The following is a 16817-nucleotide window of genomic DNA, read 5'->3' as shown; positions in this document are numbered from 1 at the left end:
TTACATTCTTTTTTCAAAAAGCAATTTTTATGAAATTAAAGAGAATCTCAATTTGATCCCAGAACTTGATCTTTCTGATTTTTTTCATTTTCATATGATTTTTGCTTTTCAATTTGTTAGGGCTTTTATTTCAGGAAAATTCCCAATTATTACAGAAACAAACTCAAGATTTCTGGAACTCTTTATCAACTACTTTGTCTGTAGATATAATCTCCTCATGAAATTACTTCCCAAGAAGTATATCTCCCATCCCATATATGGAGACAATTAGGCCCCACTCAATTTGTAAACAGGCAGTTTTTTAGGTATGATTTACTCAAGCAGATCTAGAAGGGTGGTTTTGAAATCCCTTGTCAGATCAAAGAAATCAGAAAAGGGGCAAAAAAACCCCCCACTACCACCAAGCAAGAAAAAAATGTAAGACAGCTAGGGTAAATCATTCACACCAAGAACAAACAAATGCTTATAGAGGCTACCATCAGAAGTCACCATAAAAATTATTAGCAAATAATCAAATGTATTAATTTTTTCTTCATAAATTTTATGGGTTCAACTACCAGGAAAGGCCAGGATTCCAGATCCTATCCAAAAGACTTATCTGTCTTGCTGGTTCTTGACAGCCATATCATGTCAGTTTTCTGTAGTAGCAAGGAATATTTCAGTAAGAAAATAAAGTGAAAACTGATGTGATCTATTCTGTGTCCTGTGGGCATATTTTCACTATAACAGATCCAAAGGGATGCTTTGTTATTCTTGTCAGATCAAAGAAAGAGATAAAAGAAGAAAATATAATCTAGAAAAGTAAAACCCAGAAAATCAGTAACAGAAAAGTAGAATAAAAGACTACATTTCATTGACTTTATGTAACTCAAATATGATCAATACTGATTTCTGAGTTTAAAAACAGTCCTCAATCAGAAATTTTTCATGAACCATATTCTTTAGGACTGCTAGCAAAGCTATACTGCTAACTTTTAGGAACAAGAACTCATTGTCAAACAGTAGTCCTTTTAATAATATTTCCTTATGGCCATGTAGACTGTAGGTTTGCTTAAGTGTTCTGATAAAATGCCTGTTCAGAAGGAACCTCCAACCTAGGCATAATGGGAGTTTTGACAAAATGTGCAAATATGCAATAAAAATGACTTAGTTAAGCTAATTTTATAGAGTGGTACAAAAGAGCTTGAAAAAAATTTTTTTTAAAAAGTCAATCAAATGAATGCTTTAGCTACATGACTGAACAACCAGTGTGGTTATTTTTAATGGATTAATATTTTTGGTTGTCTTGAAAATAAAGATACTTTCATAGTCATTTAAAGAGCATTTTAGTTATGCTTTTAGACACAAACATTATCTGGTCTGTGAGATAATACGAATCCTGGTACAGTTATTTCTATGATCACCAATGCAATCAATCATTTAAAAATAATTTTTCCCCACTATTAAAATGCAAGTATAGTAAAAGCTAGCTTACATACCTTCTTGCAATCTCTATAATCAACACTTTTATGCTCTGTCATTCAGGGAGAAGCAATGCAAAAAATGATGAAGCATTGAAAGAAAATCCCAAAGTGTCTTATGACTTATCAAATAATTATTATATTATATTCACTATAATATAATTATTTGGTATAGTCTGACAACAAACTGACAATCTCTCATAGAAGGACCAATCTGTCTATCTTTAGCAAAGTTTATCATATTAGCTGTAGGATATTTACTTTTTAAACTACATCATCTCTCAAAAGGCAGAGGAGGGGCAATTTCCATGGATTTCTCATGCTGATTTCATCCCAGTTCCTTAAAGGATTAAAACTCAAATATGTAAAAGTACTCTATTCTAATTTTTTATAGAAAGTGTAATAGGAAAAAAAAATACTAGCCTCGGGGTAAGGAAGCCTTGGTTCTTGTTCCAGCCTTGCACTAATTAGGTGGACAGGGTACATCTTAACATGTGAAACAAAGAATGGGGTGTAATGAGTAAGATGGATAAAATTGAATGTAATTTTCTCAATGATTTTTTAAGCATTAGCATTCTAAACTCTACTTAAACCAGTTGAGCTCATCCATGAAAAAAGTGTCTAGATTATGATGTAAACCAAGAGCTAAGACAACCTGAAGTATCATCAAATATCCACGATATTTGGTGTTTACATGCTGAGGCAAGACATACTGGCTCTGTACCAGGACTGTCCTGTCATGTTTCTCCCCAGGAGAAAGCTGTCATGATAGAGTTCATTATCAATTACTGCTTTACAAGTACAAGATGAGTTAAGCGGCCATAATTTTCTCGGCCAGAGATCCTGTGCTGTCAAAGTGTCAGTCTTTAATCTGACACAGGAAAGGAAATGATCTGCTCTTCTGACCTCTAATTTCTTGACATTTTAATGCTGTAACTGCTGTGGTTAGTGCTGTTACCATGATTCCACCTGTCAAGGAAGAATGAATCAATAACCTTAGGCTGCTCTTCAAGTTTTACTATTTATTTCAAAGCTCAAAACTGCGTGTATGTTTTAACAAAAGAGACCAATTACACAGGTACAATACACACACATTAGAAATATGATCATTTTAGACCTAACCCCCAAACTGTTGTCTTCTTTAAGGTAACTACAGTTGAAAATCATAGAATTATAAGATCTACTGGAAATAAGGTAGATTATTTGCTAAAACATTATATTGATTGTGGTAACTTTAAAATAGAAATTTAGGCTAATTTAAAAAGGTACTATGAGCAATCAAAATGAGGGAAAAAATAATTTATTCTTTTAAAAGGAAAGTAGCAAATTCAGACAAGTATCTTAAAAGTTCTAACTTTGTTTTGGCATTCTGAGAGATCAATTAACTCTTCTACCTTCTGGTATACCAATGCATACTTTGAGAAACAGTAGCCTCCTTAAAAATGTTAATGTACTCTCCAGAGTTTCTATTACTCCTGGGAATAATTCATATACTAGGAGGATCTAATTAGACACCAAATTAAAAATGCACTTTGTTCTACTGAATTTGTTCTTGATATGTTACTTAAGAAAAAAGTCTCTAAGTAATTTTGGGAGGGAAACGCATGTTATATATTATTTCAACTTTATAGTAGGAACTATAGATGGAGAGAAATTTGAGTTGCCAAAGTTCACAAAGAAAACTAGCAGAAACAGGATTATGTTATATCTCTCTGCTCAAACAATGCAACCTTTATAGTCTTCAAAATTACTTAGTGGAAATAAGGTGCTTGAGAGCTGCATGAAGACAGCAGGGACTATTTACTAAGTTAGAGCTACAGTGGTCCTCTAGTGGTCTTAGATCATATTTCTTTTTAAGCAATTTGATTTGACACTGTAATTTAGGGTCAAGGTGAACATCTCTGGGAGAATATCCCAGGACAACAGTCTACTGATAGAAAAGGACTAATTTTATTAATTCTTTATTAGGTATCATATAGCTCAGACCATAGGTACACAGATTTTGATCTGGACAAGATTTTTGAGTTCAACTACTCCAACTACATTTTACGCTTGAGGAAATAATCCCAGGGAGGCCATGGTACTGGCCCAAGGTGAGTGGTGGGTGGGGCTATTAGAACATTACTATCCATCCCTGTACAAATCAATTTATTCTTTGCCACAATAATGATCTGCAGGTTTTGTAGATCCCATAGATATCATGATATAGAACAGGGTATCATGGGAAATAATGCACTGTCTACAAATCTCCATATAAAGTGATTTGTCTCTAATGTGAATTTGCCCAGTGATGGAAAAGGGAAGGAGTGAGGCAGGAGAAGGACTGGGGCCCATGCAGGGATGGTGCTGGCACACAGTTCAAGGGCACAGAGAAAGGAAAGCAGGAGGATGAACATGTAAAGGTGTGGCCAGTACATGGACACAGACAGGAGAGAATTGGCTATACAGGGCAGGGGACAGGCATATAATACCCACATACTGATGGGGAAGGCTGGAAGACAGTCATGCAGGGTCAGACTTGGAGGTGGGTGGGTGGTCTTCTCAAGGTCTCTTCTCTTGGCTCCAGAGATCTCTAGCCACACTCCTGATAGGCAGCAGCCCTGATCTGTCCTTCTGCTTTAACTTGGAGGGTTTTTAGTTCACTTTTTTGTTTGTTTTATTTTTGTTAGGGAGTAGGAGGCTGGGGGGCAGGGGAAGAAAGAGGGATGGCAAGCACAGTACTGTATAGTAAAGTTAACAGATTCTTTTTTTTTTGAAATGCAGATTTCTTTCATAATTCTTTAGGAAAAATTGAATTTTTGTAATATGAATTTATATAAAGTGAGAACTGCCTTTATCAGCAATGTGATGATCCTGGACAAGTCTCTTAACCTCTCAGTAACTCAATAATATCTTATACTATAAGTTCCAGAATACCTGCTGATCTTCATTGATAGGGAGTTTGTTCACTGGGAGCTCCCTACACACCTAGGAAATCATCCAATATTGTATTACTATACTATTCAAAGAAAGTCTGTTTTCTTTCTATATTACCTATACTTCTCTTTATCTTGTGTGATTATGGGGAGGAGACTACATCAAAAACAAAAGTATGCTTACTTTGAATCAAAGTATTCTTTGATCTTCGTGTTAGAATAGAAACGTAACATTTTCTGTCTTTTTTGATTATAAGCTAGGCTTTTGTCTCTGCAAATCTGGTTAAAGGTCTGTGTACAACTGGGACACCAAGTCAGGTATGCTGGTAAACAAAGCAATTTCCTAATTTTTAGTTGTTCAGTACTTGGCTCCTCGCTTTTGCTTCAGGAAATAATTCTATTTCTTTATGAATGTAATTTTGTACAATATTGCCCCTAATTACATACTTACAATGTGTTCTCTGAATATTTAGCTTAAGGGTCTAATACTTATAAGGTTTCTCCTACTTTTCTCTGTTGTCAGCTGTTCAAAATAAATTGATTTTTAAAAGGAAAAAATATAAGAAATAACTTATATAGATGTAAATGTTCCTTTAGTAGTGATTAATTTCCAAAACTGACAATTTTTCTAGCCTTGAGATTAAGAAAACACTCCACAGTCTTGCAGTATAGCAGCGCGTTGCATACAGCAGATGGACACTGGCTGAGGGACTGGGAAACGGGGAGCCCAGCGCTGCTGCAGCAGCACTTACCTAGCAGCTGTTGCGTCTTCACACTTTTCACCCATTAAAAAACCCCTTTATGTACTGTTGTAGCAATTTCAGTAATGTTTTACATTAATAATTTCCCTAAAAATACATATGCATATGACATACATGTATATAAAATTCCATTTTTACAAACTGTTAACATTTTGTAATCAGAATATATTGAAAAAAAGTTGTCAAGGAATTTTACCATTTTATTGAAGCATTTTTGCTGTATTACCTGCCTAGAACGCTATAGTTTTACTTTTATATCTTAAAATGGCACCACCATATTTTCATATGAAATGTTTATATTTGAATGTGCATATGTTTTATGAATAAGTAACACATATATAATAAATGCTTCATTAATCTTCCAGAACAGATTAGAAAGGAAAAGAAAGTGAATACTACAGTATATTGAAATGTACCATCTGATGTATGTCAGAAATTCTGAGAGAACAACAACATGCTGACCTTATTGCTTGTTTCTGACATCTAACAGTCATTTTTTCACATTCGTCAAGAACCTGAAATTCAGTGTTTTGTATAAAGCCATGCTGGTGGGAAATTTAATCTAAAAAAGAGGGTAAGTCAAATTCATGTTTTAGAGATGACATAAAAATTTAGAATAATATGGTATTTAACACCTACCTCCCTGAGCACTGGATCAGTGATACTATCGAGGTTCACAGAGCCTTCATATGTTAGATAGTGAAAAACATTCAGAGCACGGACTGCTTCTGGTCCTCGCTGTTTGTAGCCAAATATAAGGTCAATCCACTGATGGAGCTGGCAGGAGACAAACTCACTTTCTAGGGCCTGAAATGAGGGAAACAAAGAAATGAGAAAGTTTCTGATAAGTTTTCTCTTATGTGTAACTTAGGAACATTCTAGATATAAATCACCAGAACATGTTCTTTGTAGTTAATATATTTTCTGATCAGAACTTCTGATAGCTGAAGAAAAAAGTTTTTTATAGCAATCATCCATCTATGTGAAGATTTTTTCTTATTTCTAAAGAATATCTAGTTTCATTTATTCACATGATTCAAGTAAATGCTATTCTGAGAAAACATTTTACTCTTTTGGTAAGGTCCAATATAATTCAAGATATTTTAAAACAAAGGTGTTTATGAGAGCCCATTTTTGTTTAGGAGAAAGATAACTTGAAATACCAATTTTAATGTTATTTTTCGTAACTCATATTTGCTTGTTTCTTCAGTATTAGTAATAGTTTCAATCAAAATTACATTTTACAACTTCAGGAGGCTTTTTTCCCTGTTCATTTCTAAAGAATACAAACAACCTTCAGTGTTACTTATGTTCTATAGTTATAAAAATGAATATACCATTATTTTGCTGTAAGAAATTAAGAAAATGGTTTCAGAGACACCTGGGAAGACTTGGGGGAAACTGTTATAGAATGCAGTGAACAAAACCAGGAGAATAATTCACACAAAGAAAACAATGTGGTAAAAAAACAATACAAAGTAAGATTTCAGCAGCTCCCTACTGCCTCCAGAATCAAATACAAAATCGTCTAGCATTCAAAGCCCTTCATAACCTAGCTTCATCCTACCTTTCCAGTTTCTTTACACCTTGCTCTCCAGGTATTTTCTATGGCTATCCTCCATGCTTAGAATGCTTTCCCTCCTAATTTCTACCTGTTGATTTCCTAGGCTTCCTTTAAGGTTCAACTAAAACCTCATCTTTTACAGGAAGTGTTTCTCAACTCCTCTTAATTCTAGTGCCTTTATCCTGTAATATAGTTTGTCTGTTAGATTGTGAGCTTTCTGAGGGCAGAGACAATATTTTACCTTTTTGCATCCCTAGTGTTTAGTATAGTGCCTGGAATGTAGTAGGTGCCTGATAAATGTTTATTTACTAAAGACAAACAACTTTAACAAAATTAGGAACTCTTCTCAGCGTCCTGACCAACTAAAACTGCACAAGTCTAATGATGAAATATGCTCCCCACCTCCTGATATAGAAATGGACTCAGAGCACAGAATGAGACATGTATCCATGTATGTATACACACATGGACATGACCAACATGGAAATTTCTTCTGCTTTTTTGTAACAAAGATTTTGTTTTTCTTTTGTTCTTGATGGAGTGGATGTGGGTGGGGACAGGGCTGGAGAGGAGATAAGGAGGAATTTTTCCTGACTGAAAAAATAAAATATGCTTTAAAAATGCTATTATACTTACCCTGTTTATCTCTTTTTAATAATTTATTTTTACTGTTGTCTTTTCTGCTATACCTGCTTTTTTAAGGTCACCTAAAGCATAATAAAATTCTGTTCTAGTCTCTTACTTTAATTCTGTCTTGTTTAAGCAGCTGGCCTAGAATTAGTTTAAATTGCTGGAGTCAATGAATACTTCTTTTCTCAAATATTTATTTACTTATTCCTTCCTACTACCTCCACCTATTTATTGGCCTACTCTGCCTGCAGAAATAGGACAGAAATATTAGCACTCTCCACTAGTTCTTCACTGGAGCTCCTCAATACCCCAAGAGAATACCACACTAAGGCCAGCCCCTACTGGTGTTGTTATTAACTTTCCTGAACTCATCTGGTAGAGATTAACAAACTCCCATCTGGGTCATATGCTTCCCATTCTAGTGATCCAGAACCTCCAGTTATCTTTATATAAAGCCTTTTCTCCATTCTCCATTTATCCCCTCCTTTATTTCCATTCCTCTCATTTCAGTCCTCTAAATGTCAAACTCTATCTATCCCTTCCACAGTGCTCTCTGGAGAGCCTACGCCATTTCCCACTCCTTTTACCTTGTATTGCTTGGGGAGACCTGGCTCCCTCTTGATAACACAGCCTCCCTGGCAATGCTCTCCAGTACTGGCTGAACTTCTACTCATTCCTCTTCAGTTCACTGGCTGAAGTACGGGAATTGGAATACTCCTTGCTTCCCATTGCCACTTCCAGGTTCTCTCACTATCACCACCACCTTTCCATCTTTGAGGTTCACTCAATCCATCAGTATCAAACTTTTTGTAGCTATTGTTTACTGATCTCCAGAACACTTGCCTTCTTTCCTCAAAGAGTTCAGTGCCTGGCTTTCAATCTCTCTTTCCTCCCCCAACCTTTGTTCTCATACTAGGGGACTTTGATATACGTATTTACATTCCTTCAAATATCTTATTCTTACTAGTTACTCAACTTACTCATTTCCCATGAAATGGTCTTCCACCCACCTCAGCCACACAAACAGATAGCCTTGATTTGCTGTCATCCACAAACGTTCCTCTTTTATGAAATTCTCTTATCTGATCATATTGTCCTTCTTCCTTTTATCTTGCAATCTTCAACCATAAAGGCACCATTAATCCTTCAGCTCCTTAGTCCTCTCCTAGTTTATGACCCCTGGCCCAGTTATACTCATCTTAACACTTTGGTGAACCACTTCAATTCTACACTATCCTCTTCTCTTGATTCCTTACTTTATTCACTGATCTTGCCCTGACAAGCCCCTGAGTTGGTTAACTGCCACCATCTTCTGCCTTTGCTGCATTCAGGATGTGCTGTGACTGAAGCTACACAAAAATCACCAAGCTATGCTGATTGGATCCACTACAAATCTATGTTATGTAATGTCAACTGAGCCCTCACTGTGGTAAGATAATCCCTTTTATAACTCTGTAATTAATTCATTATCCCACTTACCACAGTGGCTCTGCCAAACCTTTTCATCCCTCCTCTAATTTCCTATGTCTTCCCCTCCTTCTCTCCTCTCAGCTGAGAAACGTATCTCATATTTACTTGAAAATATTGAGGCTTTTTGCTGAGAGTTCATACTTCCATCCTCTTCCTCATCTCAAAGCACCAGATACCTTTTGCCATTTTCTCTTCTTTCACCCCTGTTTCACATGAAGATGTGGCCTATCTTTCTGCCAAGGCAAATCCCTCTACAGGAACAAATGATCCCATTCCATTCTATAGTTTCTAACAAATTGTCATTTTTTTCACTTATTTCCTTTCTACTTTTCCCCATCTACTGGCTGTTTCCCTACAAACAAGCCCATATCTTTCCCATCTTCAAAAAAACCTTCATTTGATCTTTCATCCTTGTTAGCCTGTCTCATGTCTCTTCTTCCTTTTGAGGCTAAACTCTCTAAGAAGGCTGCCTATGATAGCTACTCCCACACTTCCTTTCCTCTCACTCTCTTCATAACTCTATACAGTTTTTCTTCTTCATAATTCATCTTAAACCTCTCTAAGTAATCTCTTAATTTTCAGTCATCATCTTTCTTGCCTTTTATATTCTTGACTACTCTCTTTCCTCTGTGTTTTCACAACATTATTCTCTCCTGGTTCTTCATCTAACTGCTGCTCAGTATCCTTTGCTGGATCTTTATCCACGTCACACCTGCTAACTACGGGTATCCCACAGGATTTTATCTGGATCTTTCTCTTTATGTTTATATTTCACTTGATGATCTCATCACTTTTCATGCTGATTCTCATATCTAATACAGCCCTAACCTCTGTCCTGATTTTATCTCTCATATCCAGCTGCCTATTGGACATCTTGAATTGGATATGTTACAGACATCTGAAACTCAACATGTTCAAAATGAACTCTGTCTCCCCAAAACTGCCCCTTTTCTAAACTTCCCTATTATTTTCAAGGGCACCAGCATCCTCCCTGTCAGCCTGGCTCATAACTTAGATGTCATTCTTCATTTTAGACTCTCCCTCACCCCGTGTCCCCACCCAATCCAAACTGTTGCCAAGGCTTGTAGATCTACCTTTATAATGTCTCTCACATATACTTCTTACACTGCTGCCACATTATTTCAAGCCCTGACCGCTTCACTTCTGGACTACTGCAATAATCTACTGGTTGGTTTCCCTGCCACAAGTCTATCCAATTCAAATGTCAAAGTGCTCTTCCCCAAATCTCATGTCTTACTATGCTCTCCCCTATCCATAACTCAATAAGCTCCAGTGGCTCCCTATTACTTCCAGAATCACATATCAAATTCTCTGTTTGCCATGCAAAGTCCTTCTTAACTTGGCCCCCTCTCTCTCTTTAGTTTTTACACCCCTTTCCCCACATACTCTGTGATTTAGTTATTACAATAATTGTCCCCCATGTCTGGAATGCTTTCCCCTCTCATCTATGCCTCTTGGTTTCCCTGGCTTCTTTCAATTCCCAGCTAAATTCCACTTTCCACAGGAAGTCTTTCCGAATCCCCCTTAATTCTACTGCCTTTCTTCTGGTGATTATTTCCAGCTGTTTACACGTCTCCTCTACTAAACTGTGAGGTTCTTGAGAGTAGGAACTGTCTTTTACCTTCCTTTGTATCCTTAGAGGTTAGCAAAGTGTCTGGAACATAGTAGGTGTTTAATAAAGGTTTACTAACTAACTGACTTTGTTTTCTGGTTCTAAAAGATCTGCGCAGTTTTCATATGTGAATTCTTAAAATATTATATCCAGGCTTTTTTGTTTGTTTTTCCTTTGGTTTGGTTGTGATTCTTCTGGAAGTCTAATGATTCTTAGATTATCTCTCCTAGTCCCATAGAATCCTTTTCTAATTTTCAGAGTCTGTTATTTCGCTAAGATTTTGCATTTCCTTTACTAAAATGACTATTCTTACTCTTTCCTTTACAGTTTTCATTTCATTAAGGATATGCTTTTTACATCTCATTTCATCTCTTCCAGGAATTCTAAGAGACTCTTGTCAGTAAGCCATACCTTTATCTGAGGTTCTACTTAGAGTTATTGTGGAGTTACTCTTTTCTTCTAGGCTTATGTCTTGGGACTTCCCTGGAACCATAATTTTTCTGTATTGTTAGTGTATTATTCTGAATGTCTGTTAGCTTTCCTTACTGACTTCTTTTTTTTTCAGGATCAGGTTACCTGTTCTTGTACACTGAGATGGAATGATGAACTCCTGTCTTGCCTCAGTCTGTATTTTCTGAGGTCCTCTCACTTGCCCCCTTTTTCTGTGGTATCTGCTATGCATTAAGTGTTGACAGGTCCTGAATTTGCTTGTATCTGAGAGAGAGAGAGAGAGAGAGAGAGAGAGAGAGAGAGAGAGAGAGAGAGAGAGAAAGAGAGAGAGAGAAAGAGAGAGAGAGAAAGAGAGAGAGAGTAGTGTGTGTGTGTCTACGTGTGTGTTGTGTATGTTTAGCTCTTCAAGGCTGTCAGGGACCACTGAGGTCAGCGTCACAAACTTTCAGGGCTCTTAGCACATTTGGACTGATTGATGCCCTCTAAGTAGGAGCTTTGGCTGCTTATGTCTGGGAACCTCTTTGTTGAAGTTCCATGTTCTTCCCTATCCTTCTGGCTGAAGTATGATTGACCTGAGTTTCCTGGTTAGAGCACTCAGAGGCTATAGGAATTGGGAGGCCTCCCACTTCTTCGGTTTAGGCTTTCCTCTTCGATGCATAAAGATTTCAGATGTGCTCTTTTTGTTTACCAGTGTTGGATAAAGTACTCATTGTAGCTTCTTTTTACTTTTAAATCATCATTTGGTAGGATGCTCTTTTATTTTACCATTTCTGGAATACATGTGTAAGAACTGAGTTGTTCCCACTTTGTCTCTAATTTGCTTTTCATAATGTTCTCTATCTCATTTGGTCACAAATTATTCCCTTCTCCATAAATCTGACAGATAAACTATTCCTTGCTTTCCTATTTGCCTCTGGTATCAGCTTTTACATTTAAATTGTGTACCCATTTTGGCTGTGTTCGGGTATGCGGTGTAAGATGTTGATCTGTGCTTAGTTTCTGCCCTATGATTTCTAGTCTTCTCAGACGTTTTTGTTAGTGAGTTCTTATCCCAGATGCTAGAGTCTTACCATAGTCGCTGACTCTTGTATCATGTGTACCTAACATATTTCACTGATCCACCACCTTTTTAGCCAATTCCACGCAGTTCTGATGATTGCTGCTTTATAGTATCTTATTCCATGACCTCTAATCCTCTTGTAGAAGCTGCTGAACTCTGTATTCCTAACTGTGGTTCCATGATACTTACATTGTTTCCTTCTGGCTGCTTGCAGTATTTTCTCCTTGACCTGATATTTGATACAATTGACAATTTCTTGAAAGATGCTGTTCAGAAGCTTTTTTTGATCATAGGTTTCAAGTAGACCAATAATTCTTAAATTATCTCTCCTGGATCTATTTTCCATGTCAGCTGTTTTTCCAATGAGGCATTTTATGTTTTCTCCTTTTCTTCATCCTTTGATTTTGTTTGACTGAGTCTTGATGTCTCATAGAGTCATTAGCTTCCACTCGCTCAGTTTTAATTTTTAATGAATTGTTTTCTCCAATTAGCCTCTGTATGTCCTTTTCCATTTGGCTCATTTTACTTTTTAAGGAGTTCTTCTCTTCAGTGAATTTTTGTGCTTCTTTTCCCATTTGGCCAATTCTACTTTTTAAGGAATACTTTTCTTCAGTGTACCTCCCCAACCCCCCACAAATTTGGCCAGTTGTATTGTTTCAGGACTTGTTTCCTACAGTCAATTTTTGTCTTTCCTTTTCCAAGCTATTGACTCTTTCTTGCATACCTCTCATTTCTTTTCCCAATTTTTCTTCTACCTCTCTTATTTGACTTTTAAAATTCTTCTCAAGCTTTTCCAAGAAGGCTTTTTAGGCTTGAGACTAGTTCATATTCCCCTTTGAGGTTTCAGTTGTGGGTATATTGACAAAGTTGTCCTCTTCTGAATCTGTGTTTTGATCTTCCCTGTCCCCATAGTAAGAATCTATGGTCACTGTTCATTTATGTTTTTTGCTCATGCTGTTTGCCTATTTCCTGGTTTTTAAAGTTGAACTCTACTGCTAGAGCACAGGGGGCACTGACCTAAGCTTCTTGTGCTGTGGGCCAGGAACCTGGTTCCTGGCTTTGTTTGTGGGCGGCCTCAGGTGCTGACAACTGAAGACTTATAAAGGTCTGGCAGCTCACCTGATGCTGAGCTGGGGTCAGCAACACTGAAATTCTTGGGGTAGAGGTGCACCTGGCCCTGGAAGATGGCTGCTCTGAAGCACCAGAAGGTTTGGCTGCTGGAAGATGTCTGCTTGCCTGGAGTTGTGCTTCCTGGAGTTGTGCTGAAGAACCAGGAGGTTTGGCTGCTGGACTCTACCAGTTCCCCTGCCTATGCCGAGACACTTGGGGCAGGGGTGGTCCCAGTGTTGGAGCTTGCCTGCTCCACCACTCTGGGGCTCTGGACCTCCTGCTGGTTTGCCAATGGGGTTTGCAGCCGGCTTGCTGGGACACCTCCTGTCCTGTATTGCTCCCCTTCCACCAGAGTGAGAGGGATCTTTTCTGTTAATCCCCCAAGCTTCCCAGGTTAAAAGACTGCTGCTCCCCATCTGTCTGCTGGCTCAACTGTCCCAGGGTTTTTCCTGGGGTGATATATTCTGTGTTTTTAGAGGTCAATAAGGGAGAGTGAGAGCAACTTGCTTCTTACTCTGCCATCTTGGCTCCCAGAAGTCCCTTGATATGCTCTCTTATATCTAGGTCATGTAATCTCACAGTGCCTTTTGTGGTGTAAGATGCTGATTTATTCTTAACTGCCAGTTTTCTCAGTAGTTTTTGGTTCAAGAGTGAGTTGTCATATGTTACAACATTGTTTTGCTTCTGAGTTTTATATATCTAATCTTTTTCACTGATTTTCTTTTCTTATTGGTAACAAATTGTTTCACTGTTTTGTACTTTGCAGAATAGTTTGACATCAGTCACTGCTAGGACTCCTTTGTTCTCATTTTTAAAAAAAAAAATTATTCCTCAAGATTCTTGATCTTTTCTACCTCCAGATGAGTTCCATATGATTTTTCTAATTCCATAAAACACTACTTAGTACTTTAACTGGTATGGCACTGAATTTCTGAGTTAACTTAGGTATTTGTAATTTTTACTGTATTGGCACTGCACAAGCATGAGTAATTAATATCTTTCTAATTATTTTGGTGTTTCTGTGTAACAAGGTTTCAAGGCTGGAGCATTTGCATAAGACTCATAATTGGTACAGAGAATGATGCTATGTGTCTATGTGAGAGGTAGAGTTTGTTAGAGAGAGAAGAGACAAGTCTTCTTCATTCTTGCTTTGAGATGGTGCATAGCAGATTGCAGACTCTTTGGGCCTGACTCTGGGGAGCAAGAGAAAAGGTTTTGGAAAGCAGGCATTTAGGGGAAAACTGATTCCTCAGTTTGTCTTTGATTTCTAGCTTGCCTCTCTAGAGACTGGAAAATTTCCCCTTGGGTGATTTCAATGCCTTTCTTGTTACTGAGATATCTTATTCTTATCTAAAGAACTCATTCAATCTCTGTGTTTTCTGATATATTCTAATCTGTATTTGTTTCTAATTCTGATTTGTTTGCTATCTGATTAGATAAATAGGTTTGCTTACTATTCATTATTTTCAATTGCCTTTCATTTAATCAATATTTGGAGAGGAGGGTATACACTTAAGTTTACAGTAACTCTTCCTCTTTAAGGAATGGTGATGAAGAAAGTAGTTTGAATTAAAAAAAAATTCCTGTAGACTAGAAATATTCAGGGGGGAAGATAGATATAATTCTAGTCTGTTACCTTGCCAGAAGAGAACAGAAACAGTTTGGCCAGTTTCATATTCCCTTCAGGCAAGAATCAATCTCCCTTGCAAAGGGGTTGGCAAGACTTCAGAAATATCTGTTCATGCTTTTCCATGAACCACATTTAGACAATCCATGTGGACATACAAATAACCTACATGGGTACCATACCATAACCTACATCTGTAAAGAGTGTTTTTACTAAAATGCTTTCTCTAATATCTAGTCTCTGTAGTTCTATACTCCTTTTATTATATGTATAAGGATATAGTTTTACTTCTTAAAATATATACATGCATACACATATTTACACATAACTTAATTAGTAATGCCTTGTTAGGATTTCTGTGCATTGGGAGTCCATTCTCTTTCATCTATGGAATCTGAGTAAACATTTCACATGTAGAGTCCCAAGGAAAAAACCCACAAGTTCCAATGAGATCTTTGATTCTTCATTTGAGAAAATAACCCAAGAAAATTCTGGCATAGCAATGTAGAGTAGTAAGAGTTGTACTATAAGGAAAGCTGAGTGCTGCAGAATCGATGCTTTTGAATTACAGTGCTGAAGAAAACTTCTGAAAGTCCCTTGGACAGAAAGGAAAACAAATCAGTCAATAATTAAAGAAATTAATTCAGGCTGTTCATTGGAAGGTCAAATACTGGAGCTGAAGTTTAAATACTTGGATCACATGATAAGAAGACAGGACTCAATGGAAAAGACCCTAATGTTGGGAAGAATTGAAGGCAAAAGGAAAACGGAATGACAGAGGATAAGATATACAGACAGAATCATGGAAACAACAGACATGAAGCTGGAGAGACTTTGAGAGATACTGGAGGACAGAAAGGACTGGTGTGCTATGTAGTCTATGCAGAGCTGGGGAACCTGGAGCTTTAAGGCCACATATGACCCTCTAGGTCCTTGAGTGTGGTCTTTTGACTAAGTTCAAGTTTTACAGAACAAATCCCTTTTATTAAAGGGATTTGTTCTGTGAAGTTTGGATTCAATCAAAAAGTCGCACTCGAGGACCAAGAGGGTCATATGTGGCCTTGAGGCTGCAGGTTCACCACCACTGATCTGAAGAGTCAGACATGAGTGAATGACTGAACAACAAAACAACATGGCATGTATCCTTAAGAATTTATTATGTCTTGCCCTTTGCCTCAAAACTTAAAGCTGTCTGAGGTGTCTCTTTTGCCCAATAATAACATTATAGAGAAATGTTCATCTGTATTCAGATGGTCCTATGACATCTGGTGTCTTAGATAAGATCTTTTATATCTCTCTTGTTGACTAACCTTGAACAAATCAGGAAACATTCCAGTTCCATATTCTCATTTCCCTCAATCAATTACTACTCCCAAAGATCCCAAAGTATGTATCTGGAAAGTAATTGTTCTTCACTAATCACCATCCTGGAACCTCAAAAAAGAAGGACCATCTCTTACATCAGGAACATGACCTTTCCTCTATAAAAATGATATAGAGAAGCCATCTTTGGAGTTGCCACAACAACCCAATCTGGGGATCTGCCACATCATGCCACATCCAGACACAGATGTGGGAGTCCTTGGCGTTCCACTCTTCTAATTGGCTGCAAAGCATATCCATTAAGTTTTACAGATCTTTTTGGATCCGTAAGTTTTGTGGGTTCCCTTTTCTCAATAGTCAGGATGCTTGTGTTACCACATAATCCATCAATTGGAAAAGCAATTAAAGAAAATGAAAAGGGTAGGAGAAATTGATCAAATCTCATCACAAGTTCCTCATACTTAAGAAGCCCTCATTCCAAAGACTGCGAGTGGATTTACTTCAATAGGCCAGTGTGTCCTTAATACACCTTGAGGTGAATTAAGAGAGGATCAGATTCCAGAAATAGGAGATCGCAATCATTCTGTACTCTGCACTGGTTAGGTCACATCTGGAATATTATGCATGGTTTAGGCTGCCACATATTAGAAGGGTATTGATAAGCATGAGAGTCTCTAGAAAAAAGGCAATGAGGGTAGTGAAGAGCCTGAAATTTATACCATATCATGACTGGCTCAAGGCATTAGGGATGGATATTTAATTGGAAGGTGTCCAGAGATTTAGGTATAAGAATACTTGATTATTTTTATTCAAA

The 16817-nt window shown here is 37.3% G+C and overlaps 1 protein-coding gene across 6 annotated transcripts in view; it reads right to left on the bottom strand.

Moving 5' to 3' along the window:
* NBEA (neurobeachin) overlaps nucleotides 1-16817 on the bottom strand; it is a 783989-nt gene that overhangs the window by 34966 nt on the left and 732206 nt on the right. For all 6 annotated transcript variants that reach the window (XM_072611897.1, XM_072611896.1, XM_072611899.1 and 3 more), the window contains one exon: nucleotides 5776-5943. In XM_072611897.1, the coding sequence (XP_072467998.1) occupies nucleotides 5776-5943 (168 nt within the window). The remainder of the gene's footprint in view (nucleotides 1-5775; nucleotides 5944-16817) is intronic.

Source organism: Notamacropus eugenii, chromosome 5 (genome assembly GCF_028372415.1).
Source record: "Notamacropus eugenii isolate mMacEug1 chromosome 5, mMacEug1.pri_v2, whole genome shotgun sequence".
Lineage (NCBI taxonomy): Eukaryota > Metazoa > Chordata > Mammalia > Diprotodontia > Macropodidae > Notamacropus > Notamacropus eugenii.
Note: the sequence above shows the minus strand (reverse complement) of the source record. Positions and strands in the feature narration are given on the sequence as shown.